Source organism: Alosa pseudoharengus, unplaced genomic scaffold (assembly GCF_046254945.1).
Source record: "Alosa pseudoharengus isolate Yale_2024_CS ecotype anadromous, Long Island Sound unplaced genomic scaffold, YU_APseudo_1.1 YU_APseudo_1.1_scf_18, whole genome shotgun sequence".
In the NCBI taxonomy this organism is placed as follows: Eukaryota; Metazoa; Chordata; class Actinopteri; order Clupeiformes; family Clupeidae; genus Alosa; species Alosa pseudoharengus.
The window spans coordinates 1,928,685-1,943,684 of record NW_027468650.1 but is presented as its reverse complement, the minus strand read 5'-3'; the positions used below and the strand labels follow the sequence as shown (position 1 = coordinate 1,943,684).

Sequence of the window (15,000 nt, the reverse complement as noted above, 5' to 3'; positions counted from 1 at the left end):
TGCCCCTGCACATTTGCAGTGTGCTGTTAACTAGGCTTGATTATTGATCGTCTGCAGTGTGCTGTTAACGAGGCTTGATTATTGATCGTCTGCAGTGTGATGTTAACTAGGCTTATTACACGGCTCTTCATAATGCTGCACAAGGATTTGTCTTGTCTAAGAAATAAAACATAAAAAGTAAGGGGAGCCGAGGGAAACGGCACCTGGTTCCAGAGGATGGAGAAGTGGGCGAGGCCGCCCAGCACGTCCCCCGCGTCCGCCTTCAGGGAGGACACGATGGAGCTCAGCTGGACCACCGCCTTGGTCACGTCCTTGTGCTCCGCCAGCTGCCGGTCCAGGGGCTTCAGGGTGATCTGCTTGGTGACCGGCCCGTCATCCCCCAGGTCCCGCGCTGCCTGCTGCTCCACCTAGTGGCCGAGAGATGAAATGCACCGCAGTCAGGTTGGGTTACACCGCCGTTACACCACTTACTTATATTTATACCATAATCATATAGCTTAGAAACCCATCAAACTGACTTCTTCCAGAGAGTTGGATGTGATCTCAAACCATGTGATCTCATTTTTACTGGACCACATACTTTCAACCATTTGAGACCAATAACCGCACAGTGTATAGTATATACTATATACTTCACCACAAACATCATATATATAGTATACTTCACCACAAACATCATAACACAATGAGCTGCTGGGCTCAGTTACACAATATTTAAGTTAAAAAGTATGTGCTGCGTCAAAGTTTGCAGTGATTTATGGTGTGCTTTTGATCCAAGGGTTGTTTTTGTTTTTATTTTAATTTTAATGTATGTTTCTTCTCATCTGTGTGCCTTTAACATAACAGGGTGATACCATATACTGATATGAGGTGCCTATACCATAAGAGGGTGATATCATATATGAGGTACCTATACCATAACAGGGTGATATCATATACTGATATGAGGTACCTGCAGTTGTTTGTGATGAAGATGGGCGTATTCCCAAAGGGGGATGTCTTTGGCCATGGACAGCACTGTGTTGACCACTTTGTTGAGGATACTCTAGAAAAACACACGATGGGCATATGAGAGTTATGAACACAAAATCACATCATATGATACCGTAAATCACAGCAAATCAACTTATGTCCCTCTTATTTCTATTTGTAAGTATAGCAGTGGGATGGGGACCAAAATGACCTGTAATATCTGACCACCAAAAATAAGCTGTACCAGGCTGCGATCTGTGAGGTACCTTCCGGTGCAAAGATCAGCCTATTTCAGAAGACGGTCACCAAAAATAAACTATCAAACATCCCCGCCCAAAAATTAACAGCAATCATCCCCATAAACTATGATGACCGCTGGTGCGGCTATTTGTAGAAAGAGCAGCAGTGTTTTCCACTAGACTAGAAATAAACAAATATGACCACCAGAAATAAACAAATATGACCACCAGGAATAACAAATATTACCACCAAAATAAACATAAGCCACACAGAGAGAGATATGTTCTGTGATCAGTCTAAAGCCTAGTTAACACTGCCAAAGATAACTATAATGACAAAAATGGTAGAACATTGCTCTAGCTAGCTGATAAGAACAGAACATTGCTCTTACTAACTGATAAGAACATTGTTCTAGCTAACTAATAAGAACAACAGAACATTGCTCTAGCTAACTGATACGAACATTGCTCTATAACTAACTAGATGTACCGCAGAGCGGTACAAAATATGACCGCCGCCCAGTCCAGCACATTTTTTCCACAAAAAGAAATCACGCTGAAAGGCCTATATGATTCTAACTGTCTCACTAAATTGCATTATCCACACTCAATTCTCACTGGTATCTGCTAAACAACAAGTACCAAAACATGATTAGTTCATAGATTTCACATGTAAAATTCATTTTATACAACCCCACCTGCATCTTGCCTGTTCATAATTCTGAGAAATTCTTGATTGTTTGTGTTATGTTTATGTTATGTGTGTGTGTGTGTGTGTGTGTGTGTGTGTGTGTGTGTGTGTGTGTGTGTGTGTGTGTGTGTGCGTGCTTGTGTGTGTGCCTGCGTATGTGCCTGTGCGTACATATGTCTACTGTGTGTGAGTATGTGTCATACGTATGATTACTGTGAATGTATGTGTGTGTGTGTGTGTGTATCTGTTTGTGCACATGTGTGCACATGAAATGGGTTAACATGACCCCTGGAGGCAAACATAAGGGAAAAAATGGTCATCCTAGGCCCTACAGTTCTCAAGATATTCACAGAGAACTGTGTCTGCCCTACTCTCCTTTTGGGGGGTCCAGTCCAGTGGGGGGGCTACAGATCAAAACGAAAAATGACGGTTCCATGTTATCCATGTGGGGTTACATGCCCACCAAGTTTCGTGTACCCCGGTCTTTCAGTGTCCCGGGACTCATTGACGGAAATTTGGGCATGCGAAAAAGAAAAAGAAAAAAAAAAAAAAAAGAACAAAAAAAAAGAAATCTGACTAAACCTATATGACCGCCGCTTCGCTGCGCGGCGGTCATAATAAGAACATTGCTCTAGCTAACTGATAAGAACAACAGAACATTGAATATGAACACATGAACATGAACACTGGTCAAGTGTGGACCAGTGTTGGAAATGAAATAAAGATACCGGCATATATTTAGTCAAATTCAGCTCAATTATAAAGTACTCAGTATTATTATGACCGCCGCGCAGCGAAGCGGCGGTCATATAGGTTTAGTCAGAATTTTTTTTTTTTTTTTTTTTTTTTTTTTTTTCGCATGCCCAAATTTCCGTCAATGATTCCCGGGACACTGAAAGACCGGGGTACACAAAACTTGGTGGGCATGTAACCCCACATGAATAGCATGGAACCATTGTTTTTCGTTTTGATCTGTAGTCCCCCCGCTTGACTGGACCCCCCGAAAGGAGGGTAGGGCAGACACAGTTTTCTGTGAATATCTCGAAAACCGTAGGGTTTAGGAGGACCATTTTTTTTTTGTATGTTGATCTCAATGGGCCATGTCAACCCATTCCATAACCACTAATTTCATGTATAGCGCCACCTAGTTAAACACAAAAAAGTAAAAATGAGGTGTTGTAATTGAAGGTATCTGTGACCTAACATAGTCAAAACTGCACGAAATTGGAAGTGTAGGATCATTATGACACCCTCTGTATGCACGCCAAGTTTTGTGGAATTCCGTTCATGGGGGGCCACACAATAAATTAATTTATGTTACTATACACCAACTGGCCTGTAGGTGGCCGGAGACAGTTTTCTGTGAATATCTCGAGAACCGTAGGGCCTAGGAGGTCCACCTTTTTTATGTATGTTGGTCTTAAGGGGGCATGTCAACCCATCCCATTACCACTTATTTCATGTATAGCGCCACCTAGTTAAAAATTAAAAAGCAAAAAATTAGGTGTTTTCATCACAATATCTCTGGCTGACAAGGTCAAAACTGCACAAAATGAAAAGTGTAGGATCATTATGACACCCTCCGAATGCATGCCAAGTTTTGTGTACTTTCGTTCATGGGGGGCCTTACAATAAAATAATTTATGTGTACATTTAATGACGTACACCAACAAGGATTCCCGGGACACTGAAAGACCGGGGTACACAAAACTTGGTGGGCATGTACCCCCACATGGATAGCATGGAACCGTCATTTTTCGTTTTGATCTGTAGCCCCCCCGCTAGACTGGACCCCCCGAAAGGAGGGTAGGGCAGACACAGTTCTCTGTGAATATCTTGAGAACTGTAGGGCCTAGGATGACCATTTTTTTCCGTATGTTTGCCTCCAGGGGTCATGTTTACCCATTTCATGTGCACACATGTGCACAAACAGATACACACACACACACACATACATTCACAGTAATCATACGTATGACACATACTCACACAGTAGACATATGTACGCTTGCATGCACAGGCACATACGCAGGCACACACACAAGCACGCACACACACACTCACACACACACACACCCACACACATAACATAAACATAACACAAACAATCATAACACAAAGAATTTCTCAGAATTATGAACAGGCAAGATGGAGGTGGGGTTGTATAAAATGAATTTTACATGTGAAATCTATGAACTAATCATGTTTTGGTACTTGTTGTCTAGCAGATACCAGTGAGAATTGAGTGTGGATAATGCAATTTAGTGAGACAGTTAGAATCATATAGGCCTTTCAGCGTGATTTCTTTTTGTGGAAAAAATGTGCTGGACTGGGCGGCGGTCATATTTTGTACCGCTCTGCGGTACATCTAGTTGTTATTAGTGTAGAAATCTACCAGCTACTCAATATTAAAGTACTCAGTATTATTGTTATTAGTGTAGAAATCTACCAGCTACTCAATATTAAATCGTTACTAGAGTCTGAAATCTACCAGCCACTTTCAGGCTGGTGGCTGGAGCTAATCCCTGGTCTGGACCTATTTTATACAGTCTGTGGTCTGGACGTGGTCTGGACGTCCAGTTACGGTTGTCTTTGTCTTTTGAGCCCCCCCCCCCCCCAAAAGCAGGCTATGTTGGGGTCTACCTGGATGTCCTCGAGGCTGGGCCTGAGGACGATGTTGGGGATGGCCAACTGGATGGATGCTTTGAACAGGGGCACCTGCGCGACTGGACGGCCCATCGCGGCGAAGGCCGACAGGTACTGAGAGCTCACCACATGAAGGCGTCGCCGCAGCCAATCCAGAGACATCTTGGTGGCTTTAGAAACACACATAAAATATTTTTGAGTCGGTAACAAGTCTAAAGCCGGACCTTGAACTAAAGCCTGACCTTGAAAACGGGAGTGGACAGCTGGAGCCGGCAGAAGGAGAAGAAAGAGCTTTAAATGTACGGATGGACAGCCAGACTGGACATGTACACAGGCAGACAGACACATTCTATATCACTGATGATAGAATACGGACACCAATATTAATATGATATGATAAATAATTATCCATATTGAGTCCTAATAAATGATGGTAAATATATAAACGTCCTACCCCTGACCAGAGCCTCTGTGTTCTTCTGGCAGAGTTGGCCCATGAGGTTGTAGAAGCGACATGGCAAGCACGCCTGGCATCGGGCCTTCTGCTTGGCATCAGGGTGCAAGCACGCAAAAGACCCCTAAACATGCCAAAAGCAACGTCCCCTCAGACTAGTGTATCTCACCCACACTGACCACTGAATGACCACAATAGCACGTTATCATCAAATCAACATGAAAGCTTACAAGCTGTCCACTGGATAGTAAACGTACCTCCAGGTTGACCATTTCGGCTGGCTTCATTTTCCTCTTGAGCTCTTGAATCATCTCACACATGGAGATCTCCGCCTGCCTACTATGACTATTATAAAAACAAATAAACATACAAGGCCATTGGGATGGGGAATGTGCGTTGTATGCTATTTGCTCCATGACTATTATAAAAACAAATAAACATACAAGGCCATTGGGATGGGGAATGTGTGTTGTATGCTATTTGCTCCATGACTATTATAAAAACATATAAACATACAAGGCCATTGGAATGTGTTGTTGTATGCTGTATGCTATGTGTTGTATGCTATATGCTATCTGTTGTATGCTATATGCTATGTGTTGTATGCTATATGCTATCTGTTGTATGCTATATGCTATGTGTTGTATGCTATATGCTATCTGTTGTATGCTATATGCTATCTGTTGTATGCTATATGCTATGTGTTGTATGCTATATGCTCCATGTCACATCCTGATCCTCTGCTATACGTACACATGGTGCTGCGCTCACAGCAGAGTGACGTTTGGAAATGATCCCCCCCGGGACATTTAAGAATACGATCGTCTTCATACACCCCACCCCCCACCCCCCGGTCCTGTGCAGGTAAACATGTAAACTCACCTGGCTAGCACTTGTGCAGTATAGCCCCCGGTCCTGTGCAGGTAAACATGTAAACTCACCTGGCGAGCGCTCGTGCGGCCGCCCTGACTGTGCTCTCCGCCTGGCCCTGAAAGGAGTGGACGGGCATGGGCTTGTCCTCCAGGAGCGGCAGCAGGGAGGTGGTGGCCATGGCCTGGAAGGACCTCTCCAACCGACACTCCAGAGTGTCCACCGCCACCTTCACCACCTGCTTCAGCTCCGTCAGCGCCTCATACACACACTCCACGACTGAGGAGGGAGAACACACACTCATATTACACACACTCCAGGAACACACACTCACACACACTCCAGGACTGAGGAGGGAGAACACACACTCATATTACACACACTCCAGGAACACACACTCACACACACTCCAGGACTGAGGGAGAACACACACTCAAACACACACTCTTACACACACTCCAGGAACACACACTCTTACACACACTCCAGGACTGAGGAGGGAGAACACACTCAAACACACACTCCAGGAACACACACTCACACACACTCATACACACACTCCACGACTGAGGTGGTAGAACACACACTCCAGGAACACACACTCACACACACACTCCACGACTGAGGAGGGAGAACACACACTCTTACACACACTCCAGGAACACACACTCTTACACACACTCCAGGAACACACACTCATACACACACTCCAGGAACACACACACCACTCATACACACACTCCAGGAACACACACACACTCATACACACACTCCAGGAACACACACACCACTCATACACACACTCCAGGAACACACACTCCAGGACTAAGGAGGGAGAACACTTCACATTGATTCTGTTTCACTATCATTTCCAACTATTCAATTAAAAGTAATCAGTCATCAAAAAATGAATCAACGGTGACTCATTCACCCACATATTTAAAAAGTACCTACAGAGTTTCTTGTTCACTCTTTCAAAATACTGTTGTAGAGTAGGTTTGCCTTGGATGAAAGCATCTCAAACATTGAAACATAATATTTTGCACGTCATTATAACGACTTCTTATCAGACTTATTAAACTACATTCATACATTGTACCATCTCATGTCAGCAATGACACATTCTTTACATAGATTTGAAATGATGAAACCCTTTTCTTGTTTAGGGATGTTGTTTTTGCCCACGCGCATGTGTGTGTGTGTGCACATGCATGTGTGTGTGTGTGTGTGTGCTCTGTTTGGCCACGCGCGCGCGTGTGTGTGTTGTGTTTTGCACATGTGTGTGTGTGTGTGTGTGTGTTTGCCCACCTGTGTGTGTGTGTGTTGTGTTTGCCCACACGTGTGTGTGTGTGTTGTGTTGTGTTTTGCACGTGTGTGTGTGTGTGTGTTGTGTTTGCCCCTGTGTGTGTGTGTGTGTGTTGTGTTTGCCCCTGTGTGTGTGTGTGTGTTGTGTTTGCCCCTGTGTGTGTGTGTGTTGTGTTTGCACGTGTGTGTGTGTGTGTGTGTGTGTTGTGTTTGCCCACACGTGTGTGCGTGTGTGTGTGTGTGTGTCGTGTTAGCCCACACACATGTGTGTGTGTGTTGTTTGCCCGTGTGTGTGTGTGTGTTGTGTTTGCCCATGTGTGTGTGTGTTGTGTTTGCCCACGCACATGTGTGTGTGTTGAGGGAGCGCCAGGACAGCGTGGTGAGGCCGGGGGTCAGTGCGGTCTCCACGTGGCTGGCGAAGGGCTGAGTGACGGGCAGGAGGAGGGAAGGGATCCAGCCGACACACGTCTGAAAGTCCTCCAGCAGCTCCTGCAGGCTGCAATGTATACGCACGGAGTTTAACACACTAGCATGTTTAGCATACGCACAGAGTTTAACAGGCTAGCATGTTTAGCATACGCACAGACTTTAACACACTAGCATGTTTAGCATACGCACAGAGTTTAACAGGCTAGCATGTTTAGCATACGCACAGAGTTTAACACACTAGCATGTTTAGCATACGCACAGAGTTTAACACACATACGCACAGAGTTTAACAGGCTAGCATGTTTAGCATACGCACGGAGTTTAACACACTAGCATGTTTAGCATACGCACGGAGTTTAACAGACCAGCATGTTTAGCATACGCACAGAGTTTAACACACTAGCATGTTTAGCATACGCACAGAGTTTAACAGACTAGCATGTTTAGCATATGCACGGAGTTTAACAGGCTGCAATGCATACGCACGGAGTTTAACACACTAGCATGTTTAGCATACGCACGGAGTTTAACAGACTAGCATGTTTAGCATACGCACAGAGTTTAACACACTAGCATGTTTAGCATACGCACGGAGTTTAACAGACTAGCATGTTTAGCACTGTTAATGTGAGTTCAATTAAACTAGAGGTGGATTCAATTCACATGTCCTGAGTTTAATAGACTAGGCTAAATCTTGCACTATATTTGGCTTGAATTAACTAAGTTCTGATACAACTTCATTTAATTCAACTCAACTCTGGTTAACTCAACTCTGGACATAAAGGTCTCGTCAGTTCAGCTCAATTCAATTCAGAGTTAAAAAGTCTCACTGGACAGATGGCACCAACTTACGCATTTTGTTGAGCCTTCAGCTGGGCCTCTCTGGTACACATGCTCAGAAGGGCCTTGGGCACCGAGAAGCCCATTTTGCTCATACACTTAGCCTCCTGCAGAACCTCCAGAACCACAGGGTCTAGATTGACAAAGATCTCCTGGGAAGAGAAATGATATCGTCCTTGTATGTAAAGATCGCCTGGGAAGAGAATATTACATTGATATGGTCCTCGTATGTATTCAAATAGATATGCGGTGCGGGATGCTCTCCATGCACATACCTGCACTTCCACATATGTTTAGTAAATAAGTATATAGTATATATGTTTAGTAAAAGATACATTATGCCAAATGTTGCTATTTCTTAGCTATTTTGATACAGTAATCTATTGTGATCATTTCTCTGCATATTCATGCACATCCATCTATAGACATACTGTATGAACAAAAACGATAGGCTACCAAGCCGTTCTACACTGCAATTGTAGCAACTAATATAACACATAAACAGGAATCAGGGCCAATAAAGGCTGATAAGGGCGATGTGGAGGCTCGACCTTGGTCTGGGGGTGTCTGACTTGGTCTGGGGGTGTCTGACCTTGGTCTGGGGGTATCTGACCCTGGTCTGGGGGTGTCTGACCTTGGTCTGGGGATGCCTGACCTTGGTCTGGGGGTGCCTGGTGAGGAGGGTGGCGTTGAGGCCGTGTTGTCCCATCTCTGCGGCCTGTGCCCAGCCCCTGTGGTACAGCAGCTCATACTCCAGCAGCAGGGCGGCCATCTTGTTGTAGGCCCGGATAATTTTCCTCATCTCAGGAACCTGTGAAGTGTAAACATAGGGAAGGTCTTAGATGTTTTTCCAGCTGATAGATAAGAATGCAGAATAATGTGGGGGAAAGGCTAGAGAACAACGGAAGGGTCCAAAATGGCACACAAATTCTTCAAGTAACTTGGCTCGTAGTTGCACTCTGTTAAGCCAGTTAAAAAATATAAGTGCTTTTTTGGCCGGTTCTCTTATTCTCAAAGGCAGTCCGTCCCAGAAGCCATTAAGTAATACCTTAAGTACATCCAGTTTGTCTTTCAGCAGAGTCATTGGCAATTCAATCTTTCTGAAGAGCTGTCGTGACCACAGTATTTTCCCTGAAATCTACCGGATAGAACACACAGTTTGTGTTTAGTTTAGTGCAAAAGGATTTTAAAGAAATGTAAACAATGTGCAAACATGTGAATGTGTGTGTGTGTGTGTGTGTGTGTGTGTGTGTATGTGTGTGTGTGTGTGTGTGTGTGTCTGTCTCTGGTCAGTCAGGCCCAGATGCGTTGACTTACTGTGGGCATGTTTCGCGCGATAGGAGGATTGTCTCTCTGCTTTTGGTATAATCTCCGCACTTGCTCCAGTTCGTGACCATAACGTTGGAGAACAAACATGTACTTCTGCGTCAGATCCAGTCGCTTGCCCAGCCCACTTTCAAACTTGGACAACAGCTCGAGCATTCGCTCTGCCTTGAGAGGTAAAGAAGCCAAATAAAATAGCATACGTTTTTCAAGGCCAAGATAAAGGCTTACATATGGATAAAGGATAAAGGCTTACATATGGATAAAGGATAAAGGCTTACATATGGAACATTACATATGGATTATTGTAAAGAATGTGTCTTCATTCTACAGTATCTCTTCATTTTAGATAGCCTAGAAATCTAGACGCACCCTAGCGGCGGCAAATTAATTTGCTCAGCCTGTACGTCTAGCATCGAACCATAGGAATTTCTATTGGCTTAACACCGTGGATGTTCTCCAATCACAGCGCTCTATTTCGTTAGAGAGTCTTAAGGCGGGCTTAACAGGATAACGACAGTCCTGTGACGGTGAACAACAAGGAAGGTGGCTATGGCGAACGAAGAGCGGTTGTTTGAATCGGCGTTGGCGTCAACTTTGGAGGAGTTGGACTTGTGCTTTTCTTTGAACGTTGAGCAACACAATGCACTTAAGTCATTCCTTTCTAAGAAGGATGTGTTTGCCGTTTTGCCTACCGGATACGGATATGGTCGTAGCGCTGGCCTATTGCATGCCTAGGCAGTTTGAAAGACAATTCTCTGCCCGCCCCTTGGATTAAGCGAGGTGAATGATTCGATGCCAGACTATACATCTCAATGATATAGGATGGCCCCGCCAGGCTACATTTTAGACTCACTGAAAGATTTCTCTGAAAGCAGGCGTCCAACAGGGCCTGGAGTGACTGGAGCAAGCCTTGGATTTGACCTTTGAACTCCGCATAATCACCTTCAAACTGAGGACAAAACAAGAGAGACAGGACTGTTTCTCCATTTCTACATGTCAGGCTACAGAAAGACTGTTATGAGTCTCATATAAAACAGACATGCTCAGAAACAACAATTGTTACTCAGTAATAATAATACAAGAGTATTTTCATATGCTTTCCCCGCCCTAAGTAGAAAGCCATATAACTGAGTGTGACTTCTGCATTTGTGTGTGTGTGTGTGTGTCCTGCTTTGTGTTTTGGTCTGTAAGCACCCTCACCTCTAGTTTGCGATGGTCGAGCACATTGTAGGTCTTGGACTTGATGCTGGTCAGGATGGTCAGGTAGCGCACGTAGATCTTCTCTGTCCCCTCCACCCTGATGTGCTGCAGAGCGGACAGGTCCTCCAGTGTCCACGCCACGTCCGCTAGCTTGTCCAGCCGCTTACAGAACGTGTCAAACTTCCCAAAGATGTAGTTCTCACTGACAGATTATGTGGAACAAAAACCTCAGTCAACACGACAAGCAGCAAGGTTCAAAGGTCACCACTGAATTGTCACAAATAATTTTTCAAGAATCAAGTATTCAATATAAAAGCATACTATAACTATAACAAACATACTCTCTGGAAACTAAATGTAGCAACTGTTCACATTACCTGACGGCCTTCTAGGAAGGCTCAAATACTTTCAGTTCAGTTGAAATGTTACAGTTTAAGGTCTATTTGTCCCTTCTACCATCACCACATTAAGAACTGACCAGGAAGAGTACTTTTACACTTTTTTTTTTTTTTTTGTGAAATTATTTGTTAGTTTACCTGAATTCAAACTGTTTGTTTTCTGGGTTCTCCCGGAGTTTCTCCCGAACCCTCTGGAAGCAGAGCTGGTACTCCTGATTGAGCGCGAGGCACTCACCAACTCTCCTCAGCAGTTCCTTACTGAACAGTCAAGCAGCTTTGTTTTAACCCATTACCCAATTACCCAGCACTGTTTTAACCCAATTACCCAGCACTGTTTTAACTCCCAATTACCCAGCACTGTTTTAACCCTCATTAACCCATTACCCAGCACTGTTTTAACCCATTACCCCATTACCCAGCACTGTTTTAACCCTCATTACCCAATTACCCAACACTGTTTCAACCCTCATTGCCCAATTACCCAACACTGTTTTAACCCATTACCCAACACTGTTTTAACCCTCAATACCCAATTACCCAACACTGTTTTAACCCTCATTACCCAATTACCCAGCTCTGTTTTAACCCATTACCCAACACTGTTTTAACCCATTACCCAATTACCCAGCACTGTTTTAACCCTCATTACCCAATTACCCAGCACGGTTTTAACCCATTATCCAACACTGTTTTAACCCATTACCCATTTACCCAGCACGGTTTTAACCCCCATTACCCAACACTGTTTTAACCCATTACCCAGCACTGTTTTAACCCGTTACCCAGCACTGTTTTAACCCTCATTACCCAATTACTCAACACTGCAACACTGGTGCCTACCTGTCTAGGTCCCAGAGCTTGGCCACCCCTTGGCACAGGTAGGCCTTGCTGGTGGTGACCATCTGGTTGGTGACCTTGACGAAGAGGGAGGTCATGTGCTCGGAGGTGTTGTAGTAGTGGGACACGTTGTGGACCATGCGGATGCTGTTCATCAGGTTGGGAATGTGTTCCAGCATGCTGGTCTAACAGGAACCAACGGAACCAACATTAATACATACATGACATAGATAACATGGCACCAGTACATACGGTACATGACATAGATAACATGGCACCAGTATATACAGTACATGACAGATAACATGGCACCAGTACATACAGTACATGACATAGATAACATGGCACCAGTACATACAGTACATGACATAGATAACATGGCACCAGTACATACAGTACATGACAGATAACATGAAACACCCCTTAAAAAGTATCATCAAAATGCAACAATCCATTAACACGTGAGAAAGATCAAACATGGCAATGTAAACAGCATGTTGTATTTAGAGTATACTCAGATAGATGTAAACAGCATGTTGTATTTAGAGTATACTCAGATACTCAGATACTCAGATAGATGTGAGACTAGACAGGCAAGCACTGAGAACTGAGCAAGAGACTTACAGGAGTGCACTTTCCCAGCGGCCTAAAGAACTTCTCCAGCGTGCACATTCCCAGCGGCCTAAAGAACTTCTCCAGCGTGTAGAGGTACTTACAGGAGTGCACTTTCCCAGCGGCCTAAAGAACTTCTCCAGCGTGTAGAGGTACTTGACATTATCCTTCGCCTCGTTGGCCACCACCGTGATGTTCCCATCCTGCGATAAAGACCAGAGAGGGATTTAGCATCAACACCACACCGTTCAGCTGCACTCATATACAGGGTCTCCCCTGCACTCATATGAAGGGTCTCCGCTGCTCAATCTAAAGGGAAGGAAATAGGAAGTAACTAGGATCTCCTATAGATTTCTAAAGACCAGCAGGAGTTCTAAACAATCAGATAATGAGATGGAACATTAAGGGGATAATGAGATGATAATGAGCTGGAACATTAAGGGGATAATGAGCTGATAATCTGACCAGTATAGGATTTAATCAGGTGAACACAGAACCGTAAAGGTAGAGTGGGATAACAATCTGACCAGCTCCTTCCAGTGCCTCAGCGTTTTGGACTTGGCCACCTGCAGCAGCCCCAGAACCTTCTTCACCTGCGGCCTCTTGATCTCGTCCAGGAGGCTGGACCCACCGTCAGGGAGGACACACGACACCAGACAGACATTGTTAGTCTGTTAGTCAGTATCCACTGTTCCAGTTTTCATCTTCCATCCATTATTTACACATATAACTTAGTGCTGTCTCAGTAGGAATACTCTTCAACTTATATTACTCTGAAATGATGACAATTCTGCACTCAAAATGATAACTATTTTATACAATATAAATGTACTTTTACATGGTTTAGGTTGTGTCAGGCACTGTCACTGTCACTGTCACAGCAATGTATATATATTGCTTTGCTTTCAATATGTTGGTGCTGTGGTCAGGTAGTTCTGCAGGTGAGATGAGGTAGTTCTGCAGGTGAGGTGAGGTAGTGCTGCAGGTGAGGTGAGGCACCTGTTGAAAGTGGTCATGCGGCTCTTCCAGTACTCGAGCTCGGCGGCAGGACCGATGTCGTCCGCTTCCTTCCTCATCTGCTCACTCTCAGTCAGCACCAGCTGGATCTGCCGAGCCCAGCACAGTAGCATCGCCTCCAGGCGCTCCACCAGCTCAGAGTTACCCGCTGAGGAGGAGAGGGGGGAGGAGGAGGTGGAGGAGGAGAGGAGGAGAGGGGTAGGAGGGATGAGGAGGGGTAGGAGAAGAAGGAGAGGAGGAGAGGGAGAGGAGGAGGGAAAGGAGGAGAGGAGGAGAGGAGGGATGAGGAGGAGGAGAAGAAGGAGAGGAGGAGAGGAGGAGGAGAGGGAGAGGAGGGATGAGGAGGGGTAGGAGAAGAAGGAGAAGAGGAGAGGAGGAGGAGAGGGAGAGGAGGGATGAGGAGGGGGAGGAGAAGAAGGAGAGGAGGAGAGGGGTAGGAGGGATGAGGAGGGGTAGGAGAAGAAGGAGAGGAGGAGAGGAGGAGGGAGAGGAGGAGAGGGAGAGGAGGGGTAGGAGAAGAAGGAGAGGAGGAGAGGGAGAGGAGGAGGGAAAGGAGGAGAGGAGGAGAGGGGGAGGAGGAGAGGAGGGGGAGAAGGAGAGGGATAGGAGAGGAGAAGAGGGAGAGGAGGACAGGAAGAGGAGGAGAGGAGGAGAGGGAGAGGAGGACAGGGAGAGGAGGAGAGGGAGAGGAGGACAGGGAGGGGAGGAGGGGGAGGAGAGGAGAGGAGGACATGGAGGGGAGGAGGGGGAGGAGAGGAGGACAGGGAGGGGAGGAGGGGGAGGAAAGGAGAGGAAGACAGGGAGGGAAGGAGGGGGAGGAGAGGAGGACAGGGAGAGGAAAGGAGAAGAGGGAGAGGAGGACAGGGAGGGGAGGAGGGGGAGGAGAGGAGAGGAGGAGAGGAGGACAGGGAGGGGAGGAGGGGGAGGAGAGGAGAGGAGGACAGGGAGGGGAGGAGGGGGAGGAGAGGAGGAGAGGACAGGGAGGGGAGGAGGGGAGGACAGGGAGGGGAGGAGGGGGAGGAGAGGAGGAGAGGACAGGGAGGGGAGGAGGGGGAGGAGAGGAGAGGAGGAGGGGGAGGAGAGGAGAGCTTTTAACAAGGACAGTGTGTTTCAAGTAGAAGACTTTCAGATGAAGGTGATCGGTTATTACTGAGCAGAAAAGTG

The 15,000-nt window shown here is 45.7% G+C and overlaps 1 protein-coding gene across 1 annotated transcript in view; it reads right to left on the bottom strand.

Annotated features, from left to right (window-relative positions):
* The window catches only part of dnah5l (dynein, axonemal, heavy chain 5 like), a 122,549-nt gene that overhangs the window by 100,486 nt on the left and 7,063 nt on the right, over positions 1 to 15,000 (bottom strand). The window contains exons 9-26 of the mRNA XM_076291401.1: positions 13,819 to 13,984; positions 13,347 to 13,440; positions 12,924 to 13,022; positions 12,211 to 12,392; positions 11,509 to 11,628; positions 10,973 to 11,174; positions 10,626 to 10,721; positions 9,764 to 9,937; positions 9,495 to 9,584; positions 9,102 to 9,257; positions 8,459 to 8,598; positions 7,522 to 7,673; positions 5,944 to 6,151; positions 5,260 to 5,347; positions 5,003 to 5,126; positions 4,546 to 4,718; positions 953 to 1,045; positions 204 to 407 (exon numbers count right to left, since the gene is read on the bottom strand). Of these exons, the coding sequence (XP_076147516.1) occupies positions 204 to 407; positions 953 to 1,045; positions 4,546 to 4,718; positions 5,003 to 5,126; positions 5,260 to 5,347; positions 5,944 to 6,151; positions 7,522 to 7,673; positions 8,459 to 8,598; positions 9,102 to 9,257; positions 9,495 to 9,584; positions 9,764 to 9,937; positions 10,626 to 10,721; positions 10,973 to 11,174; positions 11,509 to 11,628; positions 12,211 to 12,392; positions 12,924 to 13,022; positions 13,347 to 13,440; positions 13,819 to 13,984 (2,561 nt within the window). The remainder of the gene's footprint in view (positions 1 to 203; positions 408 to 952; positions 1,046 to 4,545; positions 4,719 to 5,002; positions 5,127 to 5,259; positions 5,348 to 5,943; positions 6,152 to 7,521; positions 7,674 to 8,458; positions 8,599 to 9,101; positions 9,258 to 9,494; positions 9,585 to 9,763; positions 9,938 to 10,625; positions 10,722 to 10,972; positions 11,175 to 11,508; positions 11,629 to 12,210; positions 12,393 to 12,923; positions 13,023 to 13,346; positions 13,441 to 13,818; positions 13,985 to 15,000) is intronic.